The 17,235-nt window shown below is 37.8% G+C and overlaps 1 protein-coding gene across 1 annotated transcript; it reads right to left on the bottom strand.

Moving 5' to 3' along the window:
- Nucleotides 1-271: 271 nt before the first annotated feature.
- On the bottom strand, nt 272-9,839 carry slc39a13 (solute carrier family 39 member 13). Its single transcript, XM_024296125.2, has 10 exons — nt 9,609-9,839; nt 7,741-8,106; nt 6,141-6,248; nt 5,739-5,881; nt 3,202-3,324; nt 2,814-2,903; nt 1,894-1,944; nt 1,674-1,806; nt 1,468-1,567; nt 272-1,130 (listed from the first exon to the last, which is right to left on the bottom strand). Exons 2-10 carry the CDS (start codon nt 8,066-8,068, stop codon nt 1,055-1,057), a joined length of 1,152 nt encoding a protein of 383 aa, XP_024151893.1. The 5' UTR covers nt 8,069-8,106; nt 9,609-9,839; the 3' UTR covers nt 272-1,054.
- Between the last annotated feature and the right edge of the window lie 7,396 nt (nt 9,840-17,235).

Raw genomic sequence — 17,235 nt, 5'->3', positions numbered from 1 at the left:
CAACCCACGGCGGAGTCGTTATGGCAACAGAAGCTTGCCAAGACTGTTGCAACGAGAGCAGTGTGAACCAGAGCCCATGCCCCCTCCCCCTTACCTCCATATGACATTTTCTGCGCAGACCCCTGCGCAGTCAAACCCATCTCTCTGCAGAGAGCAATTCTCTGTCTCAGCATCTTTGCAAACACTGATACGGTGACATCACAAACCCACAAAGGCAGATGCAACACTTTGCTTTACCTCGTGTAAATAAATAGACATCTTTGTACAAGCATTTGTAAAATTTAGAGTTTTATTTCTTCAAAAAAGTAACATCGTGAATATCTCCTTGCATCTAATCTCTAAAATCGTCAGTCCCTTGTCTTCATTTAGTTGTTAGCAACAAAAACACTGAAAACAAAACAATAACTGATGTTAAAATGTTAAAATTAACCATAAAAACATATTCTTTAGCACAGAAATGGGCTCAAAAGGTGCAAACTAATGTGTGAGCGAGACAAAAACAGATAAAAACCAGAGTACTTTGGTGTGATCTCAACACTTGTAACAATCTTTACTGATCTCAGCTTATTTCTATAGAAAAAGATGCTTAGGGAAAATAAAATGTAATCAATCTCAATAAATATGCAGCAGCTACATCAGAAGCAGAGGATGCAGAATTCCAACAACATTTACAAGCTTTACATTGGACTGCACTGTAAGAAGCAGGTCCTGGAACCTGCAGGGTCAGTAAAATATATTTGTACCTGTGTGGATACATGTGCAAACATCATGATTGTCAGAAAAACATTTTGGTAACAGTTCAAACCACAAAAGGTTTCTTGTGATCTGCAGGAATGGCACACTTTTAGAATTCAACACAAACTTCCTGTTTGTTCACTCAGAGATTTGGTTTCAGACAAGTCTTTAAAGTGCCACTCTGGAGGTGAAACCTTTGCTGCACCGTGACATGAAAAACTCTGGGATCGACTAAGGCCTCTTTAGTAAAATGGAATTTCCATGAATGAGGAACAAGTAACATATATTGGCTATGAATGTCTTTTAGTGCAGGAGTTGTTCAGTCAATAATGGCGGAGAGCAGAGCCATGACTGCCACGCCGCAGAAAATAAGAAGTATTTGCAGTAGAGAGTGTCTGAAACACAAGACAAAAACACAAAGTTTACATTCTCTGGAAGTCATTTCTGCATCACTGAAGTTAGTTAAACCTTAAATCATAACTGCAACAGGATAATTTCACATAGAACACACAAAATTTTAAAGACCCACCCAGGAAGTTTGACTACATCAGCCCCTAGCAACTTAACAAAACTGTTTCAGGACTCCTGCAGGTTAAATCTCAATAAGCCATGTTTTTAAAAAGATCCTGGTGTTTCTGTGTCTAAACCATTCAAATCAACCATGAATTCAACACAAACATCAAAGCTAATTTACAATATTAAACCAAAACAGATTCTCAGGTTTGAGCGTACCTTAAACTAGACTCCTTTAGCAGGTCAGGCACAACATTTACCAAGGCTATGTACAGGAAGCCTCCAGCCGTGAAAGGCAGTATCCAGCTGCAGGCATTCTCTACGTGTTTCAACAAGGAAAACATGAATTGATCATTATTTTAGCGTCAAAAGTGGTCCAGGTTTACAACATTTTCAACTTTGAGTTTATTTTCTTAAAATCTCACCTGTCCCTTTGGGTGACTGCGTACACAGAGCAAAGCAGGCCCCCAACACGCCCACCAGAGCTGTAGACATCTGCATTCGCGCAGCACTCCAGCGATCAAACCCCGCCCTCAACAGAATGGCGAAGTCTCCTACCTGTGGGTTACAACAGTCACAAATAAAATGTGACAAAAGACGACAACAAGGTTTACATTCACTAAAATGAAAGCGTCGGTTTCTCACCTCGTGGGGGATTTCGTGGAGCAGGATGGCAAAGGTGGTGAGGAATCCAACCTGTAAAGAATGTTTTACGTACATGATCAAACCTGCATCAGAAACAGCTACTTGAGAAAAAGTAGATTCACATTAAGTTAAATATTAGTTTGTGACATTAAGTAGAAAGTTCAAAACTTTAAAAATGTTGGTAAAATAAGAACATTTTTTTCAGAAACCAGCTCCATGACTGACTCTCTCTGTTAGAATCTTTGAACATGCAGTTTGATTTAGCAACTCTTCCTCCTATTTTTGATGGAGAAAATGTTACCTTGTAATAAAAGAAGCAGGAGTAAACACAAAATACTGGCAAAATGTTTGAGACATCTATTTAACTTCCTCTCTGGCACGTTGGTCCACAGCTCCTGCTGCTTGCCTTATGTCTCTCCAGCTGGACTCTCAACCCACAGCTTCAAACATACAATAACCTCCTGAAGCAGCACTAATTCACCAGGTTTCACTCCGTCTATTTTAAACTAGATTGAATAGAATAAAGCAAAATGAGAGTTTGTTGTGACTTGTAATAGGCTCACAAAAAAGAGGGGTCACAAATTAAATTTCAAGGACTTGAGGTCTAGAGGCAATTAAAAAAAATCGCTTTTACCAACATTTATTAAGGAACTTTTAATAAAAGCATGCTTTTATGTTTCTGCTTTTCTCCTTTCTAACCTATATAAAACTAGCTAAATATTTGCATTTCTTTTCAACACATGAAACACTTTCACTTTTAACGAGACCTGAACTAATAAAATCTGCTTCCCCTCATGACACAGACAGTTTTCAGTTATAAAAGTGTTTGAACAAACATTCAGGTCTGCTCGGTTCAGAGCTGTAAACTGAGAGCAGAAATGTAAGATGTTATTGTTGCTGAAGTCATGGCGGCTTCTTACCTTTTTGCTAACCAAAAAACTGCCGGCTACTGCCAAACCGTGAGTGAAGTTATCGATGCAGTTGGCCAGTAAATTCAGGTATCCACTCGTCTGTGTCACACATGGAACAAAAAAAAGAAAGAAAACAATCCCTTATAAAAATAAAAAAAGAGCCACGAAAAAATGCAAAAATATAGCAATTGTCTGGAGTTTGGAAAACCAAAAATTACAGCTCTGAGCTGTCACTAAGAATGTGAAGTACGCATGTCTAGGCTAACATTTGAATACAACAGCTTTACAATGTTGGACAAGGTGACTTTGCATTTTCTGTGAGATAATGAAAACTTAAAAGTTAAAAAAGGGGTTTTGCTTGTTTTGTATTTAATAAATCTTCTCCAGTCTTTGTTACCTTGATTTTCTGTGGTCTGTCTTGTTCCCCGTGTTGCTGTGAATATGTCCAGGATTCTGCATGGTGTCCGTTTGTAAGCGAGGCCCCTGCTTTTCCATTCAAAGTCGTATTATTAGCCTGCATCTGTCAAAAAATAAAAGAAATGCTTCATGTTCATCTGAAATGTATATTTTCTGCATTTGTTCCCAAATAGCTCCATAAAAATTTTGCTCATCAGTAATCAAGCAGACACTTTCAATGAAAATTCAAAGCAAACATGTGCACACCAGAATTCTTGCTGAGAGCGAGTTGCTACGCAAGTCGGGTCGCGATCTCTACGCACAAATCGGACAGGCACCGAGCGTGTGCCGAATGTTCAATCCGGTTCAAGGTGCTCACACACCGGCCGCGTGCGTTCAACAATACGCTCTACACGGGTTCTTGAACGTGCACTCAGCAGGTATCGGCAGGTAGAAGAATCTTCCTCTATTGTATTTTTACTGTTTATTAGTCCTCCTCCACCAACAATAGGGAGAATCTTGGAGCAAAAAGCCAAAGCGGTGAAAATCCCCCAAATCCAGCTCCAGGCTTTTTTATTTTCATGACTCTGTTCCTTTAATGTCTGTCTGGGTGTCACATTAATCCGACTGGGCCCAAATCGCAATGATTCATTTCTTTTTTCTGATCATGTTTGGCCCTTCCGTGTTTTGAAGCGGATGACCCCACTCACCACTCCCAAATCCGGGTCCCTGATTGGTCAATGTGCTGCGCTGCTGCGATTACACATAAAAATATTAAACCGGGTTGAACATTCAGTGCGCTCAGCAGCTGGGGGGGATTGCTCTGAGCGGGCGCGGGTGTGGAGCGGTCCATCACTACCGTTGTTTTGTAATACACAAATTATGTATTGAACTGAAACAAAACTGTGACCCAAAAAAAATTAAGGTTAGAACCAAATTGTGAAAGAAGTGCATCTTTGCATCCCTAATAAATACGGCCCATTTCATCCACCAGCATTCATATACTGACAGCAGTTTATTGCTGCCTCAAAAGCTTGTCACAGTGTCCGTCCACTGGAAACAGAGCAGCGTTTAAGACATTCAATCTTCACACACAATGTAACTCGCTGTCATTTGCACTTCTTCATTCCCCAGATAGAAAAGTAAAGCTTTATTTAAACTGAGTCCAAACAAAATGACACCATGGAATTAAAAGCAACTGAGGCCAGAGCTTCTGTTTTCTGAGAATAGCCAACTTCCCGTTTCCATAAATCACAAACCACTAATGGTTCCATTTAAATTGATAATCAACATAAGTAAAAGGGAAATAACTCTCTTTCCTCCAACTGTTTCAGCCAAAGAGCTGAACTGAGCCTCTGATTAAGGTTTGAAGAAACAATAAATCAGATGATTTTTTTAGCACCATCCATCTCCTCTAATTAGCTCAAGTATATTTTGTTCATAAAAGATTCAAAACATGAATTTAGTTCAGGAAGAAATGACACAAAGAGGCTTTACTGTCTCACTATACATCTCGTTCACAATCTAAGAAAAAAAGAGCATATCATGCTGTTGTGTCTTTGGGCCAAATTCACCCAAAATACATTATTCCTGTGAAAACACTTAGAGCCTAACTCACTGCTTTGTTAAAATTCAATCCACTCTTCCTGTGCCTCAGAGTGAGAGCTAAGTGTTCTTGTGTGGAGAATGAAATGGCTAAAGCATCTGCTTCATCCCAGCGCTAAAAATAGACTGAGGCAGAAGAGCTGAGCCGCGGATTCCAATCTTCTTCCTCAATGGAATTAGAGACGGAGCGGTGGATGAACCCTCCTTTGCAAACATGCAGCAACCAGACACTCAATCACACCCGGATAAGACATGTATCCCAAATATTGGGCTTGATGCAGATGTGACCGGGCCCTTCATTTGGGTTATCGTTAATCGAGCACATTACATAAAGGGACTTTTATTTCTTATTTTATGCAGCAGATTTATTTATCAACTAAAGCTTCTTTAGTAAAAAAAATGCAACACAGACTCCATTGTTTACACCAAAGACAGAAGGACAGTCTGTAACTTTAGAGGTTCCATTTATGCTATCAATACAAATTCAGTCTACCCCATGTGGTGTAGCCTTGTAAATATGATAAAGAGCCTGCTGTTTTAATTTACTCTGGCAGCTATCACAAAAATAACATCCTGCTATGTTCTGAAGGGACTGACTGTTAAGAACTGCCACTCTCTAAGCTCCGTCATTACTATGGAAATCTCCATAATCTCAGAAAGGTGTTTAAAACTCCAACCATACAGCCTAAAAAAACAGTCATGAAACAAACAGAACTGTCACTTTGACTTTATTTTTATAAATATGTATATATTTTTTAGGTGAAAACTCTAGGGTTCACAATAGGTCACCTCGTGCTGTAGTCATCAAAACACTGCTGACAGATATGCTGCCCAAGCATGGAGGCATCTGCACCTAGCATACCAATGAAGGCCGCAACATGTGAGGGCGAGCAATGACACGAGAGGATGTCAGCTTCAGCTGGAAATACTTACATGCAGGTTGGAGTTCAGGTCTGAATCCGATGTGTGATCTTCACTGCTGCTTTGGTCTGGGAACATTTTCTCCAGCAGGAGGAAGGCCAAGAGACCGCTGATTACCCACAAGCCTTGGGACATGTAATGGTTATGCTTACCAGCTATCAGGAGGCAGAAAAAAGATTGTTATTATCTGGGCTGGAGGTTTTTGGAACACAGTGGTTGGTGTTACAGTGCAGAGTTATGTACAACGCCGTCCAGATCAGATTTCCAAGAGATAGCGTTCATTGTGCTCTTGAATAAAACGACCCAGTCTGTGATAGCTGTGCAAGCAGACTGTCATTTCCACACAGCTATCAAGTCCTGCGTCAAACGCATTTAAATAAAAGACGTCAAACGCAATGGGAACAAGGAACCCACCTGAGGAGCTGGAGAGCGCCCACACCTCAGGAAGAAGGTGAAGGAACACATCACCAAGGAGACCGCCAATAGCAAAGCTCAAGAGCTGCTTCAGTCTTTGGCACCCAGCTGGCAAAATACACAACAGACGCAACAGCGCTCCAATTAAAGAACGATTAATAAAGAGCCAAGGAGTAGTGTGCTGTGAGCTCTCCTTTTAGCTCCAGATCAACTAAAAGGCTTAGGAAGTTTCCACAGCTTTCCTTCATGTTGGTTTTTGTTTGTCACTTGAACATATCTGTCCATGTTAACACCAACTCAGCTCACAGAAACAGGATTCTAGAGAAATCCTCCTTTTAATGACTAACCTGAGGTCACAGCTCCACTCGACAGCCGCAGACTAAACTATATCTGGAATGCCACGTTCCTATGGGTGGAGCCCTTCAAAAGATCCCAAAACCTCAGGATTTCCTGCTCTATGAACCTTTCACTGAAATGCAACAATAGTAGGTGTGTATAGCGGATTGCAATAGCCCTAATGGAAATATAATGCAAGATAAAAGATAATGTGCTGAGAAAACACTAAAATATTACGTTTATTGGATATTAATCTGGCTTTATTATCTATCGAAATGTCTTAGTTCATTTATCATCAACATTACATGTTTAGACTTTATTATATTGTTTAATTAATTAATTAATTAATTAATTTAACTATAAAAACTTTGTTTTAAGAGAAGTCATAGGGTGGAGTTGGAGGAAAGACTAAATAAGTGTCAAAATGATCTACAACCAATTAAGGTCTGTCAAAGTAAATCTTTAAAAAAATGATGATATACTCCAGATGTTTAAGACATTAACCCTTTAACGCCTGAGGCATCGCCAGCAAGGCTTAAACACAAAATCTTCACCATACTGTAAATTTTCATTTAACATAAATTTACAGTAAACCAAAGAACATAATCCCTGGAGCTCCAGTGTTAAGGAGTTAAACAGTTACAGTTTAAAACTGACAATTTAGTAGAAAATTAATTTTGATCCCATCCTAGTCCACACTTTACTCCGGGAAGCAATCTGTGCTCAGTTGTTTTGCACTCAGAAAAAAAAAACTTGGGATCATAAATGTTAAGCTTTTAAGGACTATTTTAAATTCTAGAATTACAGAAAATTAAAGCAGGGCATGGTTTAATTCTGAACAATGTTGGCAAAACACAAGGATGGGAAGTTGAAATGTCGGAAAGTTGTGTCACAATGTGCAGACGTGGATGGAAGCTTGAAAACATATCAAGAATATTCTGGAAATCTTTCTGCACTGATGGAATTGATTGTAAAGCTTAAGCTCTTAAACTGGTTTTGATGTTAGGATTATGCTCTTTGTTGAACAAATAAAGGACAGTTTTTTAATCATATCAGGATATCCATACAACTGATTTATTATCTGTTTATGTCTGTAAAAGTTGATTCTATATTCCCACTGAAGAACAACCTGATTCTGGTTAAAGTGTACAAATTTCAATGCCTTATTTTTCCAGGAAAAAGCCCTTTTTCAATTTGGTATGAAGTGAAAAAAATGAAAGTTTGGATAAAAAAAGCAGTATTTGCTTGTATTTCTCTCACTTACCTTCCGTTTTAAGGGCTGCACCAGCTTCAATGGGAATCACAAGCAGAGGGAATACCCCACTGAGGCCTACAGCAACAGAGCCCACCAGGGACAGGATCCAAACATGTGTGCGATCGCTGGCTAAAAAGTCTGCTACTGCCTGGAAGCCGGGGAGGTCATCTGTCAAACTGGGGCCCGTGCCTGCAGCTGTGGCGGTTACTTGAGACATAGCAGTTTGTGTCATCTTGCGGCTGCTTGATGCACCCTTGGATGTCAGCATCAGCAGAGTAGCAGCGACGAACAGGGCGGCAAAAGCCCAGCTGGGCTTGTAGTAACGTCCACCATTCATCCGTCCCACGGTCCAAAAATCACTCGCCACCAGTAATCCTGCAAAAGAAACAGAGGTTTGTACAAACAAGGCAGACATTTCTGCAGTGGATGTGTCAAATTCTAACAGAAAAAGTGCAACAATCACAGCCTAAATGTAAAGATTTATGTCATTCCAGAAAGCCACAAATAGCCAAATTTTAAATAATTAATTTCTGTAATCTTCACGGAAAAAAATAGTACTAAAACATTTTAAAACTAGATGTATAGCAGTACTTGTGATAGATTAATAGCTGAAGATGCTTAAATTGATAGCTAAAAACGCTGAAGCTGATAGCTGAAAACGCTGAAGCTGATAGCTAGCTAAAATATTAGCGAAGTGCCAAAATAGCCAAAAAAATAATAATCTAAATTAGCCAAAACAGCTAGCATGTAGCTGCAATATTAGTTAAATGCCAAATTAGCCTAAAAAACTGTAAAAATGTCTAAATTAGCCAAAAAAGTTTGGGGGCCGGGCCAAATGTGGAGGAGGGCCGGATCTGGCCCGCGGGCCGTAGTTTGGGGGACCCCTGATCTAAATGAAAGAAAAAATGTCCAAAAAGAAGAAATAAAATGTTGAAAGAGCTTGATTGCATTTTAGTTTAGTGCAAACATACTGGTCCCATTAGAAAAACCAAACTGAACTCTGCTGCTGATCGTATCCCATAAACCTTAGTTGCACAAAATGTTGTGATTTTAATATGAATATTTTATATATATGTGACATATCTGTCGAAACCTCGGTCAGACAAGTCAAAGAAGCCAAATGTAAATCACTTTTTATCCATATTTCTATCTCTGATTCATATTGGAGATTACATAATGCCACTTTAGTGTCTTTTTTAAATCACTTTTCCACCTGTACAATGTCATACTACATTTCTCCACAAAGCCGATAAACTGATATCTTTTTTTTTTTTTTTTTTTAACTCGACACTAAAAAACAATACAGCGGGGGGAAAAATCCCCATGAATTCCAATGTGTTGTGTGAAGATGCTGCACTTTTTCCAGAGATGGAAAACTCCAGAAGGAGCACTCAGACTTCCTCCTGACTCCAGCTGGAGTCGATTTTTTCCACACATTCCCTTTAAGGTCTGTGAAAACAGCTGCCTTCACTGAGACGCTACGTCTTAAAAATGCAGAGAAAAACAACACGTATGAACAATTTTATATGTTCCTGGAGGCTCTAGTTTGCTAGCATGAAAAATGTACATAAAGCATTCAAAAGAAAATACGCTGTGGGGCTATATAGACACGTAAATAAAGTGAAAACGTGTCTTAACTCGTCATAAAAAAAATAAAACTAACTGTTTAATTACTGGTAAAAGTTAGCATTAGCCAGTGGAGGCGCAGTGGGACGCAGCCTGCTAAACAGATTAGCTCTGACCCGCAATGCTAACGGCTAACAGGCTAACGCCACTTTCAGAAACTTATGGCTGCTGTCAACAGACAGAGAGACCCGTCCAGAAGGGGGAAACATGGCTAAAGAGTGGATCAAATGTGGCGTTTTGAGCCCCAATACCTTGTGGTTTTGGTTGTTTGTGCACCAGTGTGTCCCTGCCATCCAGGCTGGCTTGGTGAAGACAGGCAGCGCCGCTGAGCTGCTCCAGACTCCCAGCTGCTGCTGCTGCTCCTGCAGGCTGATGACACGGAGCCACGGTAACCCCCGCGCGCGGCTTTCCCAAACAGCCACGTATCCCGATCCTGGAGGGAAAAGTAGAAGCACGAAGGGGGGAGTCTCAACATGGATTCCGCCCCTTAAAAAAATCAGGAAGTTTCTTGCTTACTCCAGTTTTCTCTGTCACACAAATGCTGACAGAACGACAAAGTAAAATAAATGCCACGAGGACTTGTGTTTTCAAAATTCTGGTGGAAATTTGTGTCTATTGTTGATTGAAAAAAACAAAATTATTTTTAAATACACATTGCTCTTTTTTATGTTTTATATTCTATTAACAAGTGTTAAGGCTTTTAAACTAAGGATGCTTTTTGAGTCATAATTCAAAGTAATATGAAATTCTCAAATAACAAAAGAATGAAAATACATGTTACAATTCACAATTCAATATGCAATTTGACCATTCATTTTGAAAATGCATTTTGCAATTTGATGTACATTATTTAAAAAAAAAAGGACATTTTGATAAATGGTTTGCTAAATTCACTTTAAAGAAACGTAATTACATTGTAATAGGCCAAGATGTTTTTGTGTAAATATAAAATAAAATTGCAAAACAGCACCCTCCCCGATAATATGCCTTTCCATTTGCATTGTACCGTACTTGATCTGTGTCAATGTTCTAATTAAAATGCAAACTTTTAGACACTCATCTGGGCAAGGCCCACCACCTCCATAAATTTGCTAAATCCCACCTTCACTTCCTTTGGTCGACTATTTAAAAATATTAAGACTCCCAAATAACCAATTGAATTATTTGGCGACGGAGGTAAGAGAGAGAATGTGCTATCTGTTGATGAATAAGCTTGTGTCTAATGCTAAGACTGAGCTACAGTGATCCCCAACCCTCCGACTGCAGACCAGTGTCAGTCCGTGAGTCACTTGGTACCCGGCCCCAGAGTAGAAAAAAAAAACAACAATTAAATACACTAATTTAGATTAGTTCATTTTTATTTATTTATTATTTTCTGATCCTGACGGAAGTTCTTTTTTTTTGGAAAACTATCATATTCTGTTCATCACATTTGTCTTGGTTCCGTGACTTAAAGCAGTTACTTGGACTGCTAAGTTCAATGAGCTATAAAGGCTCATTGGCTAGTGGCCCAAAGCTAAAAAGCTAATAAAATTCAAGCACTAAAGCATATTTGGAATGTTTCTTTGGGGAGAAAAGAGCCAGTGAGGAAACTAAACAAGAGCCTTCGACTTCAAAGAAAAATAAAGCTGCTATTTAAAGACAAAACCAGGAGTCTTCCTCTACATACAGATTTATTGAGACAGTTGTTCTCACGTAGCAGAAGCCTCTCTGTTAATATGTGGTGAGAGACTCTCAAATGTTTCACACACGCAGATAATGTTGGAGACAAGATGGATTCACATTTATCATATTATTTAAAAAATATCAGTTTTACGACATTTGTGTCATTTTATTTTGCTTTATTTATCTATTGCACCTTAAAAATCAGACTCGGCTAAAGTTAGCGCCCGGTTGTTAGCATCGACTTTGCAACTAGATGGAGAGTCTCATGGGAGGACAAGCCCCTGTGTGGGTTTTATCATTAGACAACAACTGAAGTGGCTGATATCAAAAAGTCCTACCAAAGGCTAGAAAGTGCTGGCCAGAAATGCTTATTCATAAGCTCAAACCATGAGCACCAGAGCGATAGAGGCTCAGATCTACAACACCACTCAAGACCCAAGGTGTAGGGTGTGCAAAGAGGCACCAGAAACAATCCAGCACATAACTGCAGGCTGTTAGATGCTGGCCAGTAAAGCATACATGGAGCGCCACAACCAAGTATCTGGAATAATATACAAATGTGTAGAATATGGACTGGAAACTCTAGGGCGATGTGAACATAGCTTCAGGATGGACAGTTGTGGTGCAGAAGTGGAACTATTTACCTCTAAGCAGGATCCAGGTTCTGCTGCTACTGTTTCCTCGTGTGTTTTTGAGCTTTCTGGAAAATAAAAACCTTCTGCATTCATGTTACCATCACAGTAGGAAAATCTGTGTTTATAACAAAATTATGCTTTTCAAACAAAGCCTTTGCTGGCTTTAATGTTAGGGTTTTATTCCTTATTGAACAAGAAAAGAAAAGACGCAGAACTCACATTGCTCCCTGTGACCTGCTTTCCAGTTCTGCTGCCATCTTTGTTTGAATGTGTGTGAATGAATGGGCAAAGGGAGTGTGATTTGAGCAGTTTTTTTATCCTCAGTGTGAATGCAGTATATAATTACCAGTCATTTTAGAAATATTGACTGTAGTCCCTATTGTAGAAAACATGAATTTAAATAAAACATTGACTGAATACACTTATTTTTCAAACTCCTAACAGCAGCGTACTGTTGCTTGTGTATCAGATTTTCAGCTTGTATAGAAGCTCATCCAAAAACAATTTTCTGTATTTAGATGACCTTCTGACCTGCTCCCTCCTGTTTTCCATAGAGTTAACAATCCGTTATGCAAGAAGCTCTTTTGAAAGGTTTCTTTTAATAGGCTGCCTGACCACCAGGTGGTGCATTTGATGGGGATTTAACATGTAGGTTGTAGTCTGACATTTGACCTTGTCCCTAAAACAACCCCCCAAAACTGAAGTCATTATTATACTCTTTACAGATGATAATGTAGTTTAACTTTGGATCAGTATTATGAGCTTTGGAAGCTAAAAAAAAGTTTAGTGCACTTGCTCCTTCCCAATTCTCAACAGTAAGTTGAAAAAGGACATCACGAAGGTGTCCTGATGTCTCACATCTTTTGGTACCACTATTTACACGTTTTAGGTTCAGAAAAAAGTTCGAGTTTTCTGCTTTTTTATAAATAGACCAACTGACAATTGGTCTTAGCAGAATGAGATGTGAAGATAACAAACAAAAAAAAAACATGATTAATATCCGCACTGAGTCATCTTTGTCTGACTTGAGCAATACATGCAGAAAGAAAGAGGAACTATGTTCTTTGGTGGGATTGTGGCCCAAAACCTTATATGGCTAAATATGGGCAGACTCATGCGCTTTTCTGTTTGGGAAAAAATACTTTCAAAAAGTTTAAAGTCGAGTTTTGTCACCCAGACAACAGAAGTTGTTAATAATTGTGGAATTGTGCATGTGTCATTTAAAAATAAAGATGCTGGGCTTTTCCGCAGTGACTAAGTTGTTGGTGCTTGTGTGTGTTTTATCTCCATGCGCCTTGTGATTCACCCTCGTTTAAGAATACTCAGTCTGGTAGCTGAACCTCGTGTACTCCACAGTAAAATGAGGAATCGGGAATAAGAAGTGAGAGGGCTGGATGTCCCTCACCTCGGATGTCAAGCGACCGTTCTGTCATTGTGAAACACACGATGACCACTGAAACCTCGGGGGACCATCGAGCAGGAAAGTTTGGCCCTAAATTTGAACAATTCACCAATAAAATCAAAACTTTTTAAGAATATTTTCTCTTTTTCTTTGGAATATGTTAAGTTTCCATATGCTCAAAAAAACCTTGTTAGTCAAGATTTTAAACTTATTCGAGTGGTCTCTTTCATGAGAAATTCTTCACCAAATGCTGGGAACAGTTTCACTTTTAAAGGTCCTTTCGCATTCTAGTGGATTGAAAAAAACAGTTTCCTTCCCAAAAATCTGACTGTGTGCCCAACAATTTTGATCTTTTGAATAAATTTGCATCAAGCCCCCTTTTTTTCCTTTATAAGACAGAATAAACAAAGACAAAACACATAATTTCCCTTTTTCTCAACATTTTAACCATTGAAGTTTGAAACCATCTGTTGCAGATAAAATGAAACAAGCTCTCAACGCCAGGAGTTCACACTGAACTCAATGAGCCTTGACAGCGTATTTCAGAGGAAGAGTTTGTCACCTTCTTGTTTTAATAAGGAAGAAGAAGAAGGAGAAGAAGAAGAAGCCTTTTGGTACCAACCTAAATTGGTAGAATTAAGGAAGTTTTTAGTTCCCCTGCTAATACTGAGATATATAGAAAGCCTGCATTTTTCAACAACCTTTGGCAATTTACTTCCAGCAGTTCAACATCTCCCTTGTAGAGACCTTTAGAGCTCCCCGCTGGATATGTAGGGTGACGGTAAGAGCCGAGCACATTCTGTTTCTAGTGTGGGCGTTACTTAACTCTATACTGAAACAAACGCACCGATGCTAGATAAACTTTAAAGTAGATTTGTTCATTTTAAACAAGATGTTTGTTTAATTGCTATTATATTTACAAATGAATTCTTCTGTTATTTTCATCACCTGCACTTATTTGCTCCAATATACTTTAAATAAAAAAATACATTTTAAAATTTCTTAGTTTTGGATGATATTGTGATTTTAAATAAGTTAGTAGAATTGGCAGACAAATTTAGCATCTCTATCGTTTGATTTTTAACAACTCTTTTTATTTTAATGATAACATTTACAAAAATTAGTCTTTTTCTTTAGACATAATAAATATCATAAAAATTTTTTACATTTTTATGTTCCCCAAATGAACTTTTTTTAAGTTGATCTAATAGTAAACGTTGGTTTTTCTTTTGCTTAACCTCTTTTTTTCTTATCCCACTGCATTACTCAACGGACTCAGAAGAAATGGTGAGCTAAAAGGATTACGAAACTTGGATAGTACCACAGGAGTTACAGAGTGTGGACATCAACCTCCAATCATTTTGACCAAACTGATGTTCAGCAGAGGAGGAGTGCAACACTTCCTGTTGCGACGTACCCTGTATCCTGTTTTCCACAGTCAGTGGTCATGCGTGTCATTCCTCTCCGCGGAGCAGTGCAAGGCGCAATCTTGTGATCTTGTGCTGTTATTATAAACTGAAGGGAAGCTTCAAATGTTTGAGGGGAAAAAAAGCACAAAGTAAAAAACACTACATTTTATCCGACTTAGTTAAAAATATGCGCAGGTGAACACTTCACTGTTGCTTAACAACAGGGTTTTTGCAGTGTTATGTAAGGCACCACAGTACCAGAGTTAGATAAATGCCTTTTCCCCACAGTATGAGTAATTTCTTAAAATAAATGCATTGAAACAGCGGCTTTTGCACACAAACATGTCCAGAACGTGACAACCCAAACTGTGCGACAAGATTAAGAGGTGTCAATATAACAGTTTGTACAGTTGCACAGGCTGTGGAAGATAAGTATCACAGGACTGTATTTAGACAGAAAACCGTGAAGGGCTCAGTTACACCTTGAACTGCGACCAAAAGAAAGTGCAACTAGTTAGAGCTGCAGGACAAAGACAGTTTAACTGTATCAATAAAGATTTAAGAAGTTAGTGAAGTTTTATGGAAATAATATACAGTAAATTGACTTAATTGTTTTTTAGAGAAGGATTTTTGTGCTAGAGACTTTTCGATGCAAAAAGAAGTACAACCTCATTAAGTATATTTGAGTATAACTCTATAAAGTGTACTGTAGACCACTACCTGTAGTGTAAGATGTATACTAGCAAAATACTTCTTCCGACTAAATAGAAACAATTTAAGTTTACAATATGTAGATGTATATACAAAGTAAACTTCAAGTATACTACCTAACTACCTAACTTGGCGTGTTCGCCATTTTGTTGGGGTGTTTGAATCAAAAATTTCAAAATCTAGTACCATAGAAATTTAATCAAAGTTTGTAAAAAAAACTCACTTGATTGGCGAATATTGACCACAATGTATTGCGTTTGAACGCTTTTTCATTTGAAAAGAAAAATGTGTACTTCTTTTTTTAACCATCCAAGTTTTAATCTTCAGAACTCAATGGATTCATAAACAGCCTTCGTAAAATGTTCATATTTATTTGGTTTCACTTTGGGAAATTGGTGATGTCAAATCTGCCATTCAAAATGTCAAAAGTCTGAGTGAGCATGGTGTAGGAATTGCTTTTAAGATCAAAACTAGATAGTCCCTCACTGTAGTTAGGGAATTTGGGTGTAGCCTAAGTATACTTGTAGTACACATAAACTACTTTTTGCTAAAGATTACTCAAACACTAGTCAAACATTGAGCAACCTTTCACTACTTTATAACAAATAAGTAGCATGAAAAATGGTTTCTAGGGCTTTGTCTTTGCTTTATTGTATTCTGTCTTACACTCATACCTACTAAGCATTTAAAACCATTGTTTAGCTATGCAGAAATGCTCACTTTTATGCTAACTTTTTCACTCAAGACTGTTTAGCTAGCTATCAAAGTAGTTTTCTTAGTTTTAGCATAAAAACACAAAAATGAGGAAACCATAAGCAATGCTCAGTCCTAAAATTAACTTTGCTAACATGACCCACTTAGGAAAGCTAACACATTAACTAATAGGTTTAAAATACTTTTTTAAATCACATAACTCTCGACCACATTTTGGTTTTCTTTTTAGCTGGTTGTGTAAAGTCTGCTGAGCAACAGCAAGCAATTTACTGAAACTTGTACACTTTTTTCTAAGCTCTCTTAATGAGTGCACTAAAGTATATTTTCCCCAAATTACTCAACTTGTTGAAAACCAGTCTCATGGCCTCCATGTCGCCTACAAAAATGCTAAAATTAACCCACTTGTGCTGATCTATGTACATCGTCAAAAGTTTCAAAGCTATTTCTATTTGACGTTTTGTTTTAGGATCTGCAGTCAAGTTTTATTTATCTTGCAGACATAGCAGAACTTATTTCCCAGTAAGCACCCAGAAAAAGGTCTGACACAGCAATTCACAGGAGTTTTAGCCATGTCTTTTTTTTACCCAAACCACAACTGTAAACAGTTTTCTTTTTTTTTTTTTTTTTTGCCAAACTGATAAGTCCATCAGAAAATGTAATATTTTTTAAATAAGGAAAAAAAAAATCTTCCAATGGGGTAAAAAAAGTCTTTTCAAGAATTCTTATTTTTAAGAAAAACATTTGAGTCACTAAAACATGTTTTCTGCAGTTAAAATTATTTTTATATAAAAAAAAAACACTTGCAAAGATTATTTTCCTTGCAAGACAGAAACTAAGACAAATTTTCTTGTTTTGACGCAAAAGTCTTTTTACTTTCTTAATATTTTTTTTTCAGATCCTCGTTGTACTTGAGTCAAACAGCAATACCGTTGAAAGCATGTATAGTTATTTTAACATATTTAATCTTCTTATATCAAAATTTTCAGTGATAATCAAAACAAGAGAGTGAATATAAATTATATAGTTAGTTAAAAGTATATTATTTAAATGTGCAGTATTGTGTCAAGAATAAAAAAAATATATATATTTTCTAAAAAAAATTAACTTGACTTCCCAAACATCTATTTTTTACAGTTAGTGTGTGACCACATGCCTAAAAACAACATTAAATATGACACAAATATAAGAAACAAATATAAAAATGGTGAGAAAAAAACATCTTGATTGAACATAAAGCAACAAGAAGCTCACAAGAAAAAAGGAAATCCCAGTGTGGTTGTAGTGTTTCTCTCTCATATTAACACTAATAATCCACTCGGGTCTCAGTAGCAGTCACCGTGCT

Source organism: Oryzias melastigma, linkage group LG3 (genome assembly GCF_002922805.2).
Source record: "Oryzias melastigma strain HK-1 linkage group LG3, ASM292280v2, whole genome shotgun sequence".
Classification (NCBI taxonomy): domain Eukaryota; kingdom Metazoa; phylum Chordata; class Actinopteri; order Beloniformes; family Adrianichthyidae; genus Oryzias; species Oryzias melastigma.
This window is presented reverse-complemented; position numbering and strand designations above follow the sequence as displayed.